This window comes from Cetorhinus maximus, chromosome 29 (genome assembly GCF_964194155.1).
Source record: "Cetorhinus maximus chromosome 29, sCetMax3.hap1.1, whole genome shotgun sequence".
NCBI classification, from domain to species: Eukaryota; Metazoa; Chordata; class Chondrichthyes; order Lamniformes; family Cetorhinidae; genus Cetorhinus; species Cetorhinus maximus.
In genome coordinates this window covers 22,978,451-22,996,065 of record NC_135907.1, presented here as the reverse complement: position 1 = coordinate 22,996,065, position 17,615 = coordinate 22,978,451, and the positions used below count along the sequence as shown (strand labels likewise).

The 17,615-nt window shown below is 56.2% G+C and overlaps 1 protein-coding gene across 1 annotated transcript in view; it reads right to left on the bottom strand.

Moving 5' to 3' along the window:
- The window catches only part of LOC144669350 (voltage-dependent T-type calcium channel subunit alpha-1I-like), a 178,287-nt gene that overhangs the window by 121,514 nt on the left and 39,158 nt on the right, over positions 1–17,615 (bottom strand). The window contains exons 7-8 of the mRNA XM_078531713.1: positions 11,877–12,168; positions 5,896–6,266 (exon numbers count right to left, since the gene is read on the bottom strand). Of these exons, the coding sequence (XP_078387839.1) occupies positions 5,896–6,266; positions 11,877–12,168 (663 nt within the window). The remainder of the gene's footprint in view (positions 1–5,895; positions 6,267–11,876; positions 12,169–17,615) is intronic.

Here is a 17,615-nt window from a genome sequence, read left to right as displayed (position 1 = left end):
ATCCCCCAATCGCCCGCACACTCCTCCCCCACCTCCCCCACCTCCCCGCTTCCCCCAATCGCCCGCACACTCCTCCCCCACCCCCCCCACATCCCCCAATCGCCCGCACACTCCTCCCCCACCCCCCCACATCCCCCAATCGCCCGCACACTCCTCCCCCACCTCCCCGCTTCCCCCAATCGCCCGCACACTCCTCCCCCACCCCCCCACATCCCCCAATCGCCCGCACACTCCTCCCCCACCTCCCCGCTTCCCCCAATCGCCCGCACACTCCTCCCCCACCCCCCCACATCCCCCAATCGCCCGCACACTCCTCCCCCACCCCCCCACATCCCCCAATCGCCCGCACACTCCTCCCCCACCCCCCCACATCCCCCAATCGCCCGCACACTCCTCCCCCACCCCCCCACATCCCCCAATCGCCCGCACACTCCTCCCCCACCTCCCCGCTTCCCCCAATCGCCCGCACACTCCTCCCCCACCCCCCCACATCCCCCAATCGCCCGCACACTCCTCCCCCACCCCCCCACATCCCCCAATCGCCCGCACACTCCTCCCCCACCCCCCCACATCCCCCAATCGCCCGCACACTCCTCCCCCACCTCCCCGCTTCCCCCAATCGCCCGCACACTCCTCCCCCACCCCCCCCACATCCCCAATCGCCCGCACACTCCTCCCCCACCCCCCCACATCCCCCAATCACCCGCACACTCCTCCCCCACCCCCCCGCTTCCCCCAATCGCCCACACACTCCTCCCCCACACCCCCACATCCCCCAATCGCCCGCACACTCCTCCCCCACCCCCCCACATCCCCAATCGCCCGCACACTCCTCCCCCACCCCCCCACACCCCCCAATCGCCCGCACACTCCTCCCCCACCCCCCCACATCCCCCAATCGCCCGCACACTCCTCCCCCACCTCCCCGCTTCCCCCAATCGCCCGCACACTCCTCCCCCACCTCCCCGCTTCCCCCAATCGCCCGCACACTCCTCCCCCACCTCCCCGCTTCCCCCAATCGCCCGCACACTCCTCCCCCACCCCCCCACATCCCCCAATCGCCCGCACACTCCTCCCCCACCCCCCCACATCCCCCAATCGCCCGCACACTCCTCCCCCACACCCCACATCCCCCAATCGCCCGCACACTCCTCCCCCACCTCCCCGCTTCCCCCAATCGCCCGCACACTCCTCCCCCACCTCCCCGCTTCCCCCAATCGCCCGCACACTCCTCCCCCACCCCCCCACATCCCCCAATCGCCCGCACACTCCTCCCCCACCCCCCCACATCCCCCAATCGCCCGCACACTCCTCCCCCACCTCCCCGCTTCCCCCAATCGCCCGCACACTCCTCCCCCACCTCCCCGCTTCCCCCAATCGCCCGCACACTCCTCCCCCACCTCCCCGCTTCCCCCAATCGCCCGCACACTCCTCCCCCACCTCCCCGCTTCCCCCAATCGCCCACACACTCCTCCCCCACCCCCCCACATCCCCCAATCGCCCACACACTCCTCCCCCACCTCCCCGCTTCCCCCAATCGCCCGCACACTCCTCCCCCACCCCCCCGCTTCCCCCAATCACCCGCACACTCCTCCCCCACCTCCCCGCTTCCCCCAATCGCCCGCACACTCCTCCCCACCCCCCCACATCCCCCAATCGCCCGCACACTCCTCCCCCACCTCCCCGCTTCCCCCAATCGCCCGCACACTCCTCCCCCACCTCCCCGCTTCCCCCAATCGCCCGCACACTCCTCCCCCACCTCCCCGCTTCCCCCAATCGCCCGCACACTCCTCCCCCACCCCCCCCACATCCCCAATCGCCCGCACACTCCTCCCCCACCTCCCCGCTTCCCCCAATCGCCCGCACACTCCTCCCCCACCTCCCCGCTTCCCCCAATCACCCGCACACTCCTCCCCCACCCCCCCACATCCCCCAATCGCCCACACACTCCTCCCCCACCCCCCCACATCCCCCAATCACCCGCACACTCCTCCCCCACCCCCCCCACAACCCCCAATCACCCACACACTCCTCCCCCACCCCCCCACCTCCCCAATCGCCCGCACACTCCTCCCCCACCCCCCACACCCCCCAATCACCCACACACTCCTCCCCCACCCCCCCACACCCCCAATCGCCCACACACTCCTCCCCCACCCCCCCCACACCCCCCAATCACCCACACACTCCTCCCCCACCCCCCCACACACCCCAATCGCCCGCACACTCCTCCCCCACCCCCCCCACATCCCCCAATCACCCACACACTCCTCCCCCACCCCCCCACACCTCCCAATCACCCACACATTCCACCCCCACACCCCCACCCCCCCAATCACCCACACACTCCTCCCCCACCCCCCCACATCCCCCAATCGCGTACACACTCCTCCCCCACCCCCCACATCCCCCAATCACCCGCACACTCCTCCCCCACCCCCCCCACACCCCCCAATCACCCACACACTCCTCCCCCACCCCCCCACAACCCCCAATCGCCCACACACTCCTCCCCACCCCCCCCACATCCCCCAATCACCCACACACTCCTCCCCCACCCCCCCACATCCCCCAATCACCCACACACTCCTCCCCCACCCCCCCACATCGCCCAATCACCCGCACACTCCTCCCTCACCCCCCCACACCCCCCAATCACCCACACACTCCTCCCCCACCCCCCCACCCCCCCAATCGCCTACACACTCCTCCCCCACCCCCCCACATTCCCCAATCACCCACACACTCCTCCCCCACCCCCCCACCCCCCCCAATCGCCTACACACTCCTCCCCCACCCCCCCACATTCCCCAATCGCCTACACACTCCTCCCCCACCCCCCCACACCCCCCAATCACCCACACACTCCTCCCCCACCCCCCCACAACCCCCAATCGCCCACACACTCCTCCCCCACCCCCCCCACATCCCCCAATCACCCACACACTCCTCCCCCACCCCCCCACATCCCCCAATCACCCACACACTCCTCCCCCACCCCCCCACATCCCCCAATCACCCGCACACTCCTCCCCCACCCCCCACATCCCCCAATCACCCGCACACTCCTCCCCCACCCCCCCCACATCCCCCAATCACCCACACACTCCTCCCCCACCCCCCCACACCCCAATCACCCACACACTCCTCCCCACCCCCCCACACCCCCCAATCACCTCCACACTCCTCCCCCACCCCCCATGTCCTTGAGTTAAACATCAAAGAGTTTCTGATTAATCAGTTTGCGTACGCGAGAGTTCGGCTGCAGCAATACGTGTGAAGACATAGCGGGGACTTGACAGGGATCTTTAAAATGCTGGATGGGCTGGAAGGATAGATGTGAAGGGAACGTTTCCTCAGTTTGGGTAGATCAAAAACCTGTGGCCCTAAATAAAAACCAGTTGCTAATAAATCCAATATGAAAATAAGGAGAACGGTCTTTGCACAGGGAGTGTTTAGAATATGGAACTTGCCATCACAGGAAGTGGTTAAACATTTTCAACAGAGAAACTAGATGAGTTCATGAGAGAAATGGGGATAGAAAGATGTGCTGAAAGGCTGAGATGGGGCAGATGGAATGGGAGGAGACTCATGTGGAATAGAAAAGCCAGAAAGGACTAGATGGGCCGAATGAACTGTTTCTGCATATTCTATGTAAAATTGCCAAGACGATCTGTGAAATAGAGGCTTTTCTGGCCAGCCATCTTCGTGAGCCCCTGTTTACAGGCAGACCCCATTTGGTTTTGAAATCCTACTGGGGTTAAAGCAGATGCTGGACATTATAAACAGTTCCTGGTATCAGGGAGCAGCGAGACACAGGCCAGCTCTTGTGCATCGGTGAGTTCCTGATCTCGGCTGCACTTGTGTTAGGATAGCCTCAACAACAGCTCGCAGCGAGGAAGTGAACCTACTCCCAAATGCTTCAAAATTAGCAGCTTAGAGTGAACACAGAACATTCTAGAACAAGTGGAGGAAAGCCATTAGATGCAGCGGGTCCTTGATCTTTGCACAGATACGAGAAATTGCCTCTTAAACTGTAGGTTTCAATGACGCTTCTCAGTACCGGAAACTATCCTCTGGGTGAAAAGAGTTCACCTTTATAACCCTTGGCTCCCCTGGTTCCAATAACCGATGTCTGGGGGCAGTTTGCCCCTCCACCAGTTTGGGTGCAGTGGCCACAAGAGGTGACGAGGGGCAAAAAAGCAACAAAGAGAAACTAGAATTAGCTGAAGCCCAAATTAATAGATTCCTTTGGAAACCTTGCAGCACACTCTCATTTCCCTCCCCAATTCAAAGCTCAGGCTGTGTCTACAAGAGGAGAGGAGGTCAGTGACAGAACTATTGGACATGATGTTCCTATCACCAGGGAGTCTGGGGTAGCATGACTCACAGCTAAATTATATAAGTCTGACAAAATAACACAACAGTGAGTTTATCGATCGTGCTTAAAGGGGGTGGGGGGGGGGGGGGTGGGGGGGGGGGGGGGGGTGGGTGGGGGGGGGGGGTGGGGGAGGGGGGGGGGGTGTGGGGGGGGGGGTGGGGGGGGGGGGTAATGCAAAGGAACAAAGGACTTCAGAAAATGCACGATTACCGAAAAGGGTTATGGCCAAACGCAATGATGAGCCGAGGCTCAGCGGGTTGCACCCTTGTCTCTAAGCCAAGAGCTTCATGGGTGACAGACCCCTCTCCAGAGGCTTGAGCACCGAATCCCGTACTGAGAGAGTGCTGCACAGTCAGCGGTGCCAGCTTTCGGGTGAGATGTGGAGCCTCTGCCTGCTCTCTCAGGTGGACGTAGACGATCCAGTGGCCAAAACGTTAATATTTACTATCCTCTGGGTGAAGAGAGTTCACCTTTAACCCTTGACTCCCCCCTCATTCTAATAACCGATGTCTGGGGGCAGTTTGCCCCTTGACCAGCTTGGGTGCAGTGGCCACAAGAGGTGACGAGGGGCAAAATAGGAACAAAGAAAAACTAGAATTAGCTGAAGCCCAAATAAATAGATTTGTTTGGAGCCCTTGCAGCACACTCTCATTTCCCTCCCCAATTCAAAGATCAGGCTGTGTCTACAAGAGGAGAGGAGGTCAGTGACAGAACTATTGGACACCAGCCTCTCCGGCCTCAGCATTGACCAGATCCGAGGCTTTGTCTCCTGGGGTCAGTTCAACGTTGTCGCATTGTGGGCAGTGGCTCGGGTCAGAGGTCAAGGTCAGGGCAATGGGCTGGACGATAGCCTGTGGCTTATACTCCAGATTCTCTGTCACGAGGCAGTGCTCTGGTGTCCTGACCAATATTTATCCCTCATCCAGTGCCGTTAAAAAATAATGATCTGGTCATGGTCTCATGACGGCTTGCGGGATCCTGCTGTGCGCAAGTTGACTGCTTTGTTTCCTACATTACAACAGTGAATATACTTCAAATAATACGCTTCATGGGTTGTGAAGCAGTTTGGAATGTGCTGAGGGGCTATATAAATGCACGTTCTTTCTACCTCTCCTGGTAAACATGCGACCATTAGAGCAGCACTGAGGGCGATCAGTAACTGAGCTCCTCAGTAACATTGCGGGTTCGATCGTTTCCGTGATTGACAAGGCTATAGCCTCATCTTCTTTCCCAATTCTATTGGCAAAGCCACGGAGTGGAATGTTTGGCCTATCCCACGCATAAATTAGCCCCTACATATGGCCCCGAACTTCAGAGTTGCCTTCATTTCCCCTTCGGGGACTGTCTGGGAGAAGAGATTCCTCCTCAGGTCTCGCACCTGCCTCTCCCGCCTGCAGCTCATTGGCAATGAGCTCACTCACAGGAACAGCTGGACGCCTTTCGTAGCTTCACTAAGTCATTCCCGAGCTTTAATTAAACAGCAGCCCGAGCGAGACATGTCGCTGGAGCCGTACCTGCTGATGGTGCTCGATGCCCATGCTAATGGTGTTGATGAGGATGGCCATCATGATGCCCCGGTTGAAATATTTGCTTTCCACGATGCTGGTCAGTTTGCCACGCGCTTCGCTCCACAACCCGATGCACCACCTCATGCGCCCTTCCGAGCCTCCTCTCCCCCTCGCTTCCGCCTCTGCCTCTTTCTCCAACGCGGCCTCGCCAGCCTCTCCCGCCTCGGCGCTGGCCAGGTCTGAGGCTTTGGCCCCCGGGGTCAGGTCAACGCTGTTGCACTGTGGGCAGCGGCTCGGGTCAGAGGTCAAGGTCAGGGCAATGGGCCGGACGATAGCCTGTGGCTTGTACTCCAGATTCTCTGTCATGTGGTAGTGCCCTGGAAAGAAGGAGACAGTAGTCGTGAAGAAGGGGAAGCAATGCACAGGAACATGTTGGAGATAAAAGACGGTAAGGCCAGGACGAATCAGAGCTCTCACTCGCGCCCAGATCAGAATCAACTTCAGTTTTATTCCCTGTTCCTTCAAAACAAAAGAACTTGCATTTCTATAGCGCCTTTCACCACCGCGGGACATCTCAAAGCACCTAACAGCCCAAAAAATACTTCTGAAGTGTCGTCACTGTTGTAAGTGCAGGGAAAGTGGCAGCCAAATGTGCGCACAGCAAGATCCCACAAGCAATAACGTGGTAGTGACCAGGTAATCTGTTGCTGCAACGTTGGTTGAGGGATAAATATTGATCAGGGCTCCGGGGAGAATGGGCTCCACATGTGACCCCAGGCCCACATCAATGCGGTTGACTCTTAACTGCCCTCTGAAGTGGCCCGAGCAAACAGTTCAGTTGTGCCAAATCACTCATGGACTGAAGTGGTTTTTCGGGGCAACTCGGGGGGTTGGCAATAAATGCCAGTCTTGCTAGAGACACTGCATCCCAATTCAATAGAGGTGGTTTAGGGGCGGCCGCAATAAGGTAGGTAAGGCATTGGCAGATTAAGTAAACACAGATTAGCACATCTAAGTAAGCTAGGGGAGACGCAAATGGAATTTGGGAGTCAAAGTAAAGATCTAAAATACTCATCATAGAGCATATTTAGGGTTCAGATAGATTTTGGACTCTCTGAGGGAATCACAGGATATGGGAAGCAGGTGGGAGGCAGAAGGACAGGCTCGGTCATTTGGTGGAGCAGCCTCAAGAGGTCGTATGGTCTACACCTGCTCTTACTTCTTATGTGCTCCTGATATCAGGAGGACTCTCAGTACTGAGAGAGACAGAGGGAGAGAGAGAGATTTACCTGGCGTAGTCTCTCAGTCAGGAGTGTGGAGTCAATTACTCTGGGGCGCGAGATACATTGGGATGAAAGGGAAGTTGAGATGGATTAACTTCACAACATTTGCAGCACATCAAAGGTCATGCCCCATGTGTGAAGCATTTTGCAGTGTGTCTGATGGATGAGGCACTGTGAGTAAAAATAAGGAAGTGGGAGTCCAATCCTTTATGAGGCTCAGTTTCCTTGGGCTTCGTCTCATAACTTTTGAGGAAGTTTGTTAGTTTTGGTAGCAGAAAGTGAGGAAATTCGCCTGGTATAGCCCTTATGCACTCGTAACTCTTTAGAGTCATAGAATCTTACAGCAGAGGAGAAGACCATTCGGCCCATTGTGCCTGTGCCAGCTCTTTGAAAGTGCTATCCAATTATTTCCACTGCACCTGCTCTTTACGCATAATCCTGCAAATTTTTCATTTTCAAGCATTTATCCAATTTTCTCTTCCAGGTTATTATTGAATCTGCTTCCACTGCCCTTTCAGGCAGTGTGTTCCGGGTCATCATAATTTACTATGTAAAATAAATCTCCAATCTATCTCTTCCTCACTCTGTGCCACTCTCTCTCTCTCTCTGTCTCATTCAGTCTTCCCTTCCCTCTGTCCTACAATTAAATGGCTTTCAAAAGCGAAGTTTGATGTTAGTTTAGTCACTATTCACTGACTAACTTTCTGTTCCTCGCAATGTTGGTATCCTCTGCTGCTAGCTCTCTTCACTTTGCTTTCTGAATTTCTGACCCTCCGACAGCGCTGTGCTCCCTCAGCACTGACCCTCTGACAGTGCAGCACTCCCTCAGCACTGACCCTCCGACAGTGCAGCGCTCCCTCAGCACTGACCCTCCGACAGTGCGGCACTCCCTCAGCACTGACCCTCCGACAGTGCAGCGCTCCCTCAGCACTGACCCTCCGACAGTGCAGCACTCCCTCAGCACTGACCCTCTGACAGTGCAGCACTCCCTCAGTACTGACCCTCCGACAGTGCAGCGCTCCCTCAGTACTGACCCTCTGACAGTGCAGCGCTCCCTCAGCACTGACCCTCCGACAGTGCAGCACTCCCTCAGCACTGACCCTCTGACACTGCAGCACTCCCTCAGCACTGACCCTCTGACACTGCAGCACTCCCTCAGCACTGACCCTCTGACACTGCAGCACTCCCTCAGCACTGGCCCTCTGACAGTGCAGCGCTCCCTCAGTACTGACCCTCTGACAGTGCAGCGCTCCCTCAGCACTGACCCTCCGACAGTGTGGCACTCCCTCAGCACTGACCCTCCGACAGTGTGGCACTCCCTCAGCACTGACCCTCTGACAGCGCAACTCTCCCTCAGCACTGACCATCCGACAGTGCGGTGCTCCCTCAGTCTTGACCCTCCGACAGCGTGGTGCTCCCTCAGTGCTGACCCTCCGACAGCACGGTGCTCCCTCAGTGCTGACCCTCCGACAGTGCAGCACTCCCTCAGTACTGACCCTCCGACAGGCAGCACTCCCTCAGCACTGACCCTCTGACAGTGCAGCACTCCCTCAGTACTGACCCTCCGACAGTGCAGCACTCCCTCAGTACTGACCCTCCAACAGCGCAGCACTCCCTCAGCACTGACCCTCTGACAGTGCAGCGCTCCCTCAGCACTGACCCTCCGACAGTGTGGCACTCCCTCAGCACTGACCCTCCGACAGTGTGGCACTCCCTCAGCACTGACCCTCCGACAGTGCAGCGCTCCCTCAGTGTTGACCCTCCGACAGTGTGGCACTCCCTCAGCACTGACCCTCCGACAGCGCAGCGCTCCCTCAGTACTGACCCTCCGACAGTGCGGAGCTCCATCAGCACTGACCCTCTGACAGCGCAACACTCCCTCAGCATTGACCATCCGACAGTGCGGTGCTCCCTCAGTCTTGACCCTCCGACAGCGCGGTGCTCCCTCAGTGCTGACCCTCCGACAGCACGGTGCTCCCTCAGTGCTGACCCTCCGACAGTGCAGCGCTCCCTCAGCACTGACCCTCCGACAGTGCAGCGCTCCCTCAGCACTGACCCTCCGACAGTGTGGCACTCCCTCAGCACTGACCCTCCGACAGTGTGGCACTCCCTCAGCACTGACCCTCTGACAGCACAGCGCTCCCTCAGCGCCTTTAGATCGCTGAGATTGTACGGTGTGAGTTCATATGAAATGAGTCACAATTTCAATTGAGGCATTTGATACAAACACATTATTCATTTCACATTCACCTTGGCTAAACTTGCAAGAACTGAATCTGTAGCAATCCTGGCCTTTACTAACAATTCAACCCAGTTCTACACAAGAGATTCATCGATTGAAAATGTTGCACTACATATATATTCTATGGTCTGTTATTTGAAAAAGACATTAGTAGAAAAAGACAGTGAACAGTTGAGTTGTTTGCTGAAACTAGGATGTTTCTATACAGCGCTTACCTGACAGACAGCTCCAATCTGTGGCTTAGAAATTTGGCAGGAGAGTTCCCTGATTATCTAGTGATAAGTTGCCTCTTGTGATGTTAACCATGGTTCAGTGGGTAGCATCCTCTCTAAGTCAGAAGGTCCTAGGTTCCGTGCCCACTCTTAAGAGACTTGAGAAAAAATCCAGGTTGGCACTCCCAGGAAAGCGCTGAGGGAGTGCCGCACTGTCGAGGGTCAGCGCTGAGGAAGTGCCGCACTGTCGAGGGTCACCGCTGAGGGAGTGCCGCGCTGTCAAGGGTCAGTGCTGAGGGAGCACGGTGCTGTCGAGGGTCAGTGCTGAGGGAGCGCCGCACTGTCGAGGGTTATTGCTGAGGGAGCACAACGCTGTCGATGGGTCAGTGCTGAGGGAGCGCCACACTGCCGGAGGGTCAGCGCTGAGGGAGCCCCGCACTATCGGAGGGTCAGCGCTGAGGGAGCGCCGCACTGTCGGAGGGTCAGTGCTGAGGGAGTGCCACACTGTCGGAGGGTCAGCGCTGAGGGAGCGCCGCACTGTCGGAGGGTCAGTGCTGAGGGAGCGACGCACTGTCGGAGGGTCAGTGCTGAGGGAGTGCCACACTGTCGGAGGGTCAGCACTGAGGGAGCGCCGCACTGTTGGAGGGTCAGCGCTGAGGGAGCGCCGCACTGTCGGAGGGTCAGCGCTGAGGGAGCGCCGCAATGTTGGAGGGTCAGCGCTGAGGCAGTACCGCACTGTCGTAGTGGCAGTACCAAAGGAGTGCTGCACTATTCAATGAGGAGTTATGAAGGAGTACTGAACTGTCAGAGGAGGAGTACTGAGGGAGTGAGACACCCTCTACCCACTGACATGGATGTAAATGATCACACAACCACGGTTTTGAAGAACAATAAAGGAGCTATGTCCTGGGGCCAACAAATCCCTTAACTAACTTCACTGAAGAGCGGAGAAATTCGTATCATTGCCGTTTATGGGAGCTTTGCTTTGTACAACTTGCCTGCCAGGTGTTGTAATATGTCTTTAAGGGATATCAGCACGACATCACCAGAAGGGAAATGTGTCATGTGATCCAGTCTTAGTTTCATTTTTGCTTTGATGTCTTTAAGCTTTTTACCGATGTACAACCGATCTCCTGATTTAGTCTAAATAAATGAATCTACAAGGTGTTACCCGATCCCTTACGGGCGATTGGTGCCTCGTGTCTTGTGCAGTAAATAAATCCGAGGTATTATATCGTTAAAGTAACACGACAGGGTGGTCAGCGGTGGTCAGGCAGGCTGCAGCAAGATTAAGCACAGGTACGACACGGTGAACAGCCTTAGATCGTGCGACCTGGCACGATGTTTTGGTCAGGCCACAGCGACCGTAGCGTCGGAGAGTGTTGGAAATGCGGCGTTGCAATGGTGAAGAAAAGAAGGGGCAAGCGAGTGCTCGGGGGAAGAGCTGGGAAGCAGACAGGTCCCCCGTGACAGTGAGGCCTGCCTGTCGGTCCTGTGAGTGGGACAGCGCGTCGAGAGGGCCAGCGCTGGGTTAGCCCCGTCGAGAAGGGCGAGTGACCAGGGTGCGGGCCGGATCGATGGCGAGCGAGGGAGCGTCCAGCAAAAGGAGAAAAAAGACAATCGCCACCAACATTGAGCCAGGGCAGCGTTGAGATTATAACCGGGAGCTGCTGAACAATAAACTGAATAGAAATCAAAGGCGCAGTTACTCTGTGGTCCGTTGGAGGGTGGAGCTCGGAATCCCTCGCCAAAGCAGCTACAGAGACGCCCATCCCAGGCACTACTGAAGGGGGAAGGTCGAAGGTCAGAGCGTCCACAACATTGCCCGGTTTGAACTGGGATGCAGCTGACCAATTATCCAAAGCGCCAGTGCGATTATTTCTAAGGTTTTCGATTGTCGTTTTCCGTGTAAAGTAATCTCTGTAAATAAGGAATGTGAAACAGGGGACTTAAAGGGGGAGGGGATGCAGCGATGGTGGTTGTAAGGCCAGCCTTGGCGGAGTGAGGGTCGCTGGTCAGAGCAGCCAATCAGCACCGAGCACCGTGGGCGGGAGTTTATAAGGCGCGGAGTTTTCCGGGTCTGGAGGGCGCATTGGGGCCTAGCTGGAGGCCTGAAGCTAATCCAGCAGCTCTGTTAATAAATCAACTAAAGCAGTCTCTCGGTAACACGGCTCTCCAGCCACCAGATGGATTGGTTAGATATGGACTAACTTTCCACGATCGCAGCCTCTTCCCCGCCCAGTCACCTACCGCACTCCTTCTGGCAGCCGCTGAGATCGGAAGCCCCTCGGTCGCCGTGACGACGGGCGTGGAAGCTGGCGTAGAGGCCCACCGTGCGGCGCTTGGCCTTGCGCAGGATGTGGCAGACGTACTGGAAGATCTCCTCGTAGCAGTCGCCCGGCTCGGTGAAACTGACCACCGTGCTGGACGACAGGTACAGCGCCCGCTGCTCCTGCATCAGCTGGTGTTCCCGCTGCTTCGTCTCCGAGAACTGCGTCGCTATGACAACCAAGCAGAGGTTAATCATGAAGAACGAGCCCACCTGAGGGGAGAGAAGGAGAGGAGCCGTGAATAGGTTTTTATCTATCTCTAGCTCCGTGGAGCAGCGCCTGGTAGAAGGAGGAGGTGTTCCATCATTCAATCATCGCTCAGCTCATCGTGCCTGTGCTGGCTTCTTTCGAAAAAGCTAACCCAATCGGTTCCCTCCTTTCTGCTCTATCCCACTGCACCGGATAAACGTTTCCCCTTCAAGTGTTTATCCAGTTCCCTTTTGAAAGTTCCCATTGGTAAATGCGGGCTCACTCTTAAGTTTTAAGAATAAATTGGATAGGTACATGGATGGGAGAGGGTCTGGAGGGTGATGGACTAGGTGCAGGTCAATGGGACTAGCGGAATAATATTTCGGCACAGACTAGAAGGGCCGAATGGCCTGTTTTCTGTGCTGTAGTGTTCTATGGTTCTATCGAAACTGCTTCATCTAATCCTCTTTCAGTCAAGCACTTTGCAATCTTCAAGCATCAACATTGAGCTCAACAGCCTCAGGTCACAACCGCCGCTCCTCAGGCTGTAGCTGCTGCTGTTTACACCTCCCCCTGGGCCATCTATTATTTCTTTACTCGTTCCATTACCGCCCCCTTTTGCCTTGCACTATCATCCCCTTTGATCCCTCTAATCTCTATAACTCCTACACCTCTGTTCCCCTCCAACTCTGGCGTCCGGTGTGCATTCCCGATTTCCATCACTCCAACTTTCAGCTGTCCCAGCCCCTAAGTCCTGGAACTCCACCCCGCCCCCACCGCCCACCCTCCCCGCAAACCCCTCTCGCCTCCTTTAAGATGTTCCAGAAGGTCTCCTTCTTTGACCCAACTTTCTGTCGCCTGTTCTATTATCTCCCGCGTGGCTCTGGGTCAGGTTTTGTCCGATAATGCTCCTTCAAAGCACTTTGGGATGTTTTACTCTGTTTAATGCGCTATATGAATGTAAGTTGTTGTTGTAATCAGGCCTCCACCCAATCGCAGGCTTTTTCCCCTCATTCTAGTTCCCCCTCTCTACATTTCTAACAACCTCTCTGACGAAAGGTCATCGACCTGAAACGTTGCCGCTGTTTCCCCCCTCTCTCTGCGGACGCTGAACGTTTCTAGAATTTTCCGAGCTCATTATAAATCGACATCGCTAAAAGCGCACTATCCGGTCAGTGCCGTCTGTGGGATCTTGCTGTGTGCAAAATTGGCCGCCGCATTTCCTGCATTGCAGCAGTGACCGCACTCCATCGGCGGTATAAAGTGCTTTGGGACGCCCAGTGGTCGCGAAAGGTGCTATGTAAATGCAAGTCTTTATTTTCGGTGGGAGAAGGCAGCAGGTGCACGGGAGCAACCAACCCACCACCTCCCGGTCACACCCTATCTGGCCTTGGACGTTCATCGGCCGTTCGTTCGTCCTCACTGGGTCAAAACCCTGGAACGTCCTCTGGGACAGCGCTGTGGGTGTACCTTCACCGCGCAAACTACAGTGGCTCATGGAGGCGACTCAACCTTCTCAAGGGCAACTCGGGCTGGGCAATAAACTCTGGAAGTTCAACAAACCAGGGACCATCAATATAAGGTGGTCACCAAAAGAAAATCCCTTGGGAATTCAGGAGAAACTTCATTTAACCAGAGGGCGGTGAGAATGTGGAACCCGCGACCACAGGCAGTGGTTGAGGTGGATAGTGTAGATACGTTTAAGGGGCAGCTGGATAAACACATGAGGGAGAAAGGAATTGAAGTATAGGTTGACAGGATGAGATGAGGAGAGTGGATAGAGGCTCAGGTGGACCATAAGCCCCAGCATTGACTGGAAGGGCTGAATGGCCTGTTCCTGTGCTGTATTTTCGACGTAATTGCAAAGTTAGTAGCAAAAGGGAAGAGGGTCGCCAAGTATACACAGCTGGAGGGGCAGCTGCCTGAGGCTCCCTGTCTTGGCACCTCCAACAGCTGCTGATGAGACACAGCTGGTAAAGAACTTAGCCAGTGGCCAGGAGCTGACACAGAGGCAGAGATGAGCTTTACAAAAATATCCCTGAATGTAAAAGGAAGTTAACATCTGAGGGAACTCCTATCAAACTAATCAGCTTGTCGCTGTTCAAATGAGACTAGAAAGTAAGGTGCTTATCTCAGATTGCGGCTAGAATAGAAACTGCTTAAAAATGAGCATTGAGAATGTTGGTGATGAACCGGGGAGAGAAAAAGTGTCTATGAGTGTGGGGGGATGGGTGTGTGTGTGTGTGTGTGGGGGGTATGTGTGTGTGTGTATGTGTGTGTGTGTGTGTGTGTGTGTGCGCGCGCGGGGTGTGTGTGTGTATGTGTGTGGGTGTGTGTGTGTGTATGTGTGTGTGTGTGTGTGTGCGGGGTGTGTGTGTGTGTGGGTGTGTGTGTGTATGTGTGTATGTGTGTGTGCGGGGTGTGTGTGTGTGTGTATGTGTGTGGGTGTGTGCGTGTGTGTGTGTGTGGGTGTATGTGTGTGTGTGTGTATGTGTGTGGGTGTATGTGTGTGTATGTGTGTGTGCGGGGTGTGTGTGTGTGTGTATGTGTGTGTGTGGGGTGTGTGTGTGGGGTGTGTGTGTGCGGGGTATGTGTTTGTGTGTGTGCGGGGTATGTGTGTGTGTGGAGGGGGTCTGTGTGAGGGGGCTGTGTGTGTGTAGGGGGGGTGTGTGTGTGTGTGTATGTGTGTGGGTGTATGTGTGTGTATGTGTGTGTGCGGGGTGTGTATGTGTATGTGTGTGTGTGGGGTGTGTGTGTGGGGTGTGTGTGTGCGGGGTATGTGTTTGTGTGTGTGTGTGTGTGCGCGCGGGGTGTGTGTGTGTATGTGTGTGGGTGTGTGTGTGTGTATGTGTGTGTGTGTGTGTGTGCGGGGTGTGTGTGTGTGTGGGTGTGTGTGTGTATGTGTGTATGTGTGTGTGCGGGGTGTGTGTGTGTGTGTATGTGTGTGGGTGTGTGCGTGTGTGTGTGTGTGGGTGTATGTGTGTGTGTGTGTATGTGTGTGGGTGTATGTGTGTGTATGTGTGTGTGCGGGGTGTGTGTGTGTGTGTATGTGTGTGTGTGGGGTGTGTGTGTGGGGTGTGTGTGTGCGGGGTATGTGTTTGTGTGTGTGCGGGGTATGTGTGTGTGTGGAGGGGGTCTGTGTGAGGGGGCTGTGTGTGTGTAGGGGGGGTGTGTGTGTGGGTGTATGTGTGTGTGTGTGTATGTGTGTGGGTGTATGTGTGTGTATGTGTGTGTGCGGGGTGTGTGTGTGTGTATGTGTGTGTGTGGGGTGTGTGTGTGGGGTGTGTGTGTGCGGGGTATGTGTTTGTGTGTGTGCGGGGTATGTGTGTGTGTGGAGGGGGTCTGTGTGAGGGGGCTGTGTGTGTGTAGGGGGGGTGTGTGTGTGGGTGTGTGTGTGTGTGTGTGTGTGTGTGTGGGTGTATGTGTGTGTGTTTGTGTGTGTGCGGGGTATGTGTGTGTGTGGAGGGGGTCTGTGTGAGGGGGCTGTGTGTGTGTAGGGGGGGTGTGTGTGTGGGTGTATGTGTGTGTGTGTGTGGGTGTATGTGTGTGTGTGAGTGTGTGTGCGGGGTATGTGTGTGTGTGGAGGGGGTCTGTGTGAGGGGGCTGTGTGTGTGTAGGGGGGGTGTGTGTGTGGGTGTATGTGTGTGTGTGTGTGGGTGTATGTGTGTGTGTGAGTGTGTGTGAGGGGGCTGTGTGTGTGTGGGGGGGGTGTGTGTGTGGGTGTGTGTGTGTGTGTTTGTGTGTGTGCGGGGTATGTGTGTGTGTGTGGGGGGTCTGTGTGAGGGGGCTGTGTGTGTGTAGGGGGGGTGTGTGTGTGGGTGTATGTGTGTGTGTGTGTATGTGTGTGGGTGTATGTGTGTGTATGTGTGTGTGCGGGGTGTGTGTGTGTGTGTATGTGTGTGTGTGGGGTGTGTGTGTGGGGTGTGTGTGTGCGGGGTATGTGTTTGTGTGTGTGCGGGGTATGTGTGTGTGTGGAGGGGGTCTGTGTGAGGGGGCTGTGTGTGTGTAGGGGGGGTGTGTGTGTGGGTGTGTGTGTGTGTGTGTGTGTGTGTGTGGGTGTATGTGTGTGTGTTTGTGTGTGTGCGGGGTATGTGTGTGTGTGGAGGGGGTCTGTGTGAGGGGGCTGTGTGTGTGTAGGGGGGGTGTGTGTGTGGGTGTATGTGTGTGTGTGTGTGGGTGTATGTGTGTGTGTGAGTGTGTGTGCGGGGTATGTGTGTGTGTGGAGGGGGTCTGTGTGAGGGGGCTGTGTGTGTGTAGGGGGGGTGTGTGTGTGGGTGTATGTGTGTGTGTGTGTGGGTGTATGTGTGTGTGTGAGTGTGTGTGCGGGGTATGTGTGTGTGTGTGTGGGGGGTCTGTGTGTATGTGGGGGGGGGGTGTGCGGGGTGTGTGTGTGTGTGTATGTGGGGGGGGGGGTGTGCGGGGTGTGTGTGTGTGTGAGTGTGTGTGCGGGGTATGTGTGTGTGTGTGGGGGGTCTGTGTGAGGGGGCTGTGTGTGTGTAGGGGGGGTGTGTGTGTGGGTGTATGTGTGTGTGTGTGTGTGTGTGTGGGTGTATGTGTGTGTGTGAGTGTGTGTGCGGGGTATGTGTGTGTGTGTGGGGGGTCTGTGTGAGGGGGCTGTGTGTATGTGGGGGGGGGGTGTGCGGGGTGTGTGTGTGTGTGTATGTGGGGGGGGGGTGTGCGGGGTGTGTGTGTGTGCGGGGGGGGAGTTTGCATTATGGGTCCTCTAGATGCCTCAATGATGAGATTGTGACACTTATTTAAACGTGAACCATTTATTGTTAACCTTTAACTATTTACAGGTCCAAAGTGTGGTCATGTATGGAGCTGTTGACTCCGTGCAGGCTGGTTCCAGAGTGTTCTCTCTGGACTGTTCTCCCAGTCTATTACCATACGACTCTATACATCATACTGCGGGTGATGCTATTCTCCAGTCCCACTTTAACCCTTGCTCTGCCAAGCACCTTTACATTACAGCTGTATATAGGCACATCACACAACAGTATTTGTATGTGGTGGGTGGGGATGTTGGTGGTGGTATGCGTGTCAGGGGTGGTGGTACACTTGTGGGTCGGGCGGTATGCATGAGGTGAGGGGTGGTATGCTTTTGGGGGGGTATGCGTGGGGGGGGTATGTGTGGGTGGGTGTGGGGGGGGGTCATGCATGGAGCTGCATGCCTCCATTGCTCATGGAGGTATTGAATGATATAGCACAGAAGGAGGTCATTCGGCCCATCATGCCTGTGACAGTTCTTCGAAAGAAGTAAATGTACTGAACTGACCCGAGGTAGCCACAGCCTTTAGGGGTTCCAGATTTCTATTCCCCCAGTGTGAGAAAGTGCTTCCTGACATCACCCTTGATCGGCCTCGCTCTAACTTTAAGATGGTCGTCCCTCGTTCTGGACTCACCCCCCACCCCCCACGACCACCAGAGGACACGATTTTTCTGGTATTCAGCTCATCCAATCCTCTCA